At 32.1% G+C, this 2,500-nt stretch overlaps 1 protein-coding gene and 2 non-coding genes across 3 annotated transcripts in view. All coding sequences in view use genetic code 11, as the record gives it.

The window, feature by feature from the left end:
* The window catches only part of rps4 (ribosomal protein S4), a 612-nt gene extending 24 nt beyond the window's left edge, over positions 1 to 588 (reverse strand). Inside the window, exon 1 of the mRNA in view lies at positions 1 to 588. This exon is cut by the window's left edge and continues 24 nt beyond it. Coding sequence (YP_009295106.1) covers positions 1 to 588 — 588 coding nt within the window.
* A 434-nt stretch (positions 589 to 1,022) lies between these two features.
* On the reverse strand, positions 1,023 to 1,095 carry trnT-UGU. Its single transcript has one exon. It is a non-coding gene; the product is annotated as a tRNA-Thr (tRNA).
* An 863-nt stretch (positions 1,096 to 1,958) lies between these two features.
* On the forward strand, positions 1,959 to 1,993 carry trnL-UAA (one of the parts in which the record gives this gene).
* Positions 2,337 to 2,386, forward strand: trnL-UAA (one of the parts in which the record gives this gene).
* Between the last annotated feature and the right edge of the window lie 114 nt (positions 2,387 to 2,500).

Below are 2,500 nucleotides of genomic sequence, written 5' to 3' on the forward strand. Positions count from 1 at the left end.
TTCTATGACTAGAAATTCATTTATTTTCAAACCGACCCATTTAGTATCTATTATTTGATTGACTAAGCCTTTATAATATGGGGATGGGTCAAGGGCCAAATGGTTTGGCAATTCCTCATGAGGGGATGACTCGAGAGAATTTTGAATCAGAGCTCTGGATTTTTGGTTATCCTTCGACGTAATAATATCTCGGGGTTTGCAGCGATAACTCGGTATATCTACTATACGACCATTCACTAAAATATGTCGATGATTCACTAATTGACGGGCTGCAGGAATAGTCGAAGCCATACCCAATCGAAAAAGGATGTTATCCAAACGCATTTCAAGTAATTGTAGTAAAACTTGACCTGTTGACCCCTTGGCTTTTCTGGCAATCCGAACGTATTGAATTAACTGTCGTTCTGTAAGACCATAATGAAAACGCAATTTTTGTTTTTCTTCTAGGCGAATACAATATTGAGATTTTTTCCCGGAACGCGATTGGTTTCTAAGATCACTTTCAGCCCTAGGCCTTTTATTAGTTAGTCCTGGTAAAGCCCCCAGGCGACGTATTTTTTTGAAACGAGGTCCTCGGTAACGCGACATAAAGACTCCTTAATTCTGATATTCTTATTGAGTATTTACTATGTACTATTTCTTTTTATTTACTTACTTAATTGAATTTACTGAATTTCCTATTTAGCTTAGAATGAATTCTTATCTTTTATTTATTTCATTTTCAATTGAATTTGTTTATTGAATTCTTTTTTCCAGACTAAACCTAAACTGAACGAGATGATAAAGGAAACAAATTTTACTGAAGTAGTGTACTATAAAGAGAATGAAATGAATTGGATAAATACCCTTATATTATATATTTTCTATTATCTATTTTTCTATTTAAAAAAAGGAATCCTTTTCCTGATATAGTTGGAAGTTCCTATAACCTAAACTTAAGAAATTGACACTATTTCAATATTCTTTGATTTCAATTCAAAGGGACATTATCAATCATGTAAAAAAGGGAATCAAAAATGAAAAGCCAGCTATCGGAATCGAACCGATGACCATCGCATTACAAATGCGATGCTCTAACCCCTGAGCTAAGCGGGCCCCCATCACATAAATTTTATATGCAGAGGAATTCAATATCAATAAACCTTGGGAATCTTGGTTATGAACTATATATTTTATATATTTCTTAATATTTCTGATTCTTAGCTATTCCTAAACTAGATGAATATAGAATTAGACTTTCAAAATGAGATTTTTATTCTAAAACATAATGATTCATATAGGATTTCGATTTCTTTATCAGAATTATAATCTTAATATTCTTATTATCTTAATAATTATTAGATAGGGATAGTAAATATTAACTTATATTTGATATTTTTTTAGCTAGTCAAATTTTATTTTTCATTTTTTCTGAATTCACCTGAGATTTGAAATCATTTTTTTACAGTTCTTTTTTTTTTTTTAATTATTGAATTATATATATTGGATTTGAGTCTATATCTATATAATATAGATTTTTCATTCTAGATTGATTTCCAATTGTTTTGTTTACTGCGATGATGAGTTATAACTAATAAGACATTCCTGCGCTTTTATTCGTACTTTTCTTCGTAAAGGAGTTAAGACAAAAAAAAAGAATCGACCGTTCGAGTATTTCAAATTGAGTGTAAAAATGACAGAAAGAGAGACATATATCTATATTTCTATATTATGGGGGTATATATTCATCTATATTGAATTGCGGATACAGAAAAGATAAAATCATTTTAGACCAAAAACGCATCTCCTTTTCCTAGAATCTCCTTTTCCTATATTAGGTAAGAAAGCAAAGAGGAGAAAACGCTTTTTTGAGATAGGAATCAGTATCTAATGAATTGAATGGTTCGAGTATAAATGAAAGAAAGAAAAGAGGGAATGAGACATCACAACGAGATCTTCATCTCAAAACAAAAAGAAAGGGGGATATGGCGAAATCGGTAGACGCTACGGACTTAATTGGATTGAGCCTTGGTATGGAAACTTACTAAGTGATAACTTTCAAATTCAGAGAAACCCTGGAATTAAAAAAATGGGCAATCCTGAGCCAAATCCTGTTTTCCGAAAACAAACAAAAGTTCAGAAAAAAAGGATAGGTGCAGAGACTCAATGGAAGCTGTTCTAACAAATGGAGTTCGCTGTATTGAAGAAAGAATTGAATAATCATTGAATTGATTAAATCATTCACTCCATAGTATAGTCTGATAGATCTTTTGACGAACTGATTAATCGGACGAGAATAAAGATAGAGTCCTGTTCTACATGTCAATACCGGCAACAATGAAATTTCTAGTAAGAGGAAAATCCGTCGACTTTAAAAATCGTGAGGGTTCAAGTCCCTCTATCCCCAAAAGCCTAGTGGACTCCCCAACTTTTTATCCCATCCTGTTTTTCATTCTCATTGGCGGTTCAAAATTCCTTATCTTTCTCATTCACTCTATTCTTTTACAAATGGATCTGAGCG

This window comes from Ipomoea nil (assembly GCF_001879475.1).
Source record: "Ipomoea nil chloroplast DNA, complete sequence, cultivar: Tokyo-kokei standard".
NCBI lineage: Eukaryota > Viridiplantae > Streptophyta > Magnoliopsida > Solanales > Convolvulaceae > Ipomoea > Ipomoea nil.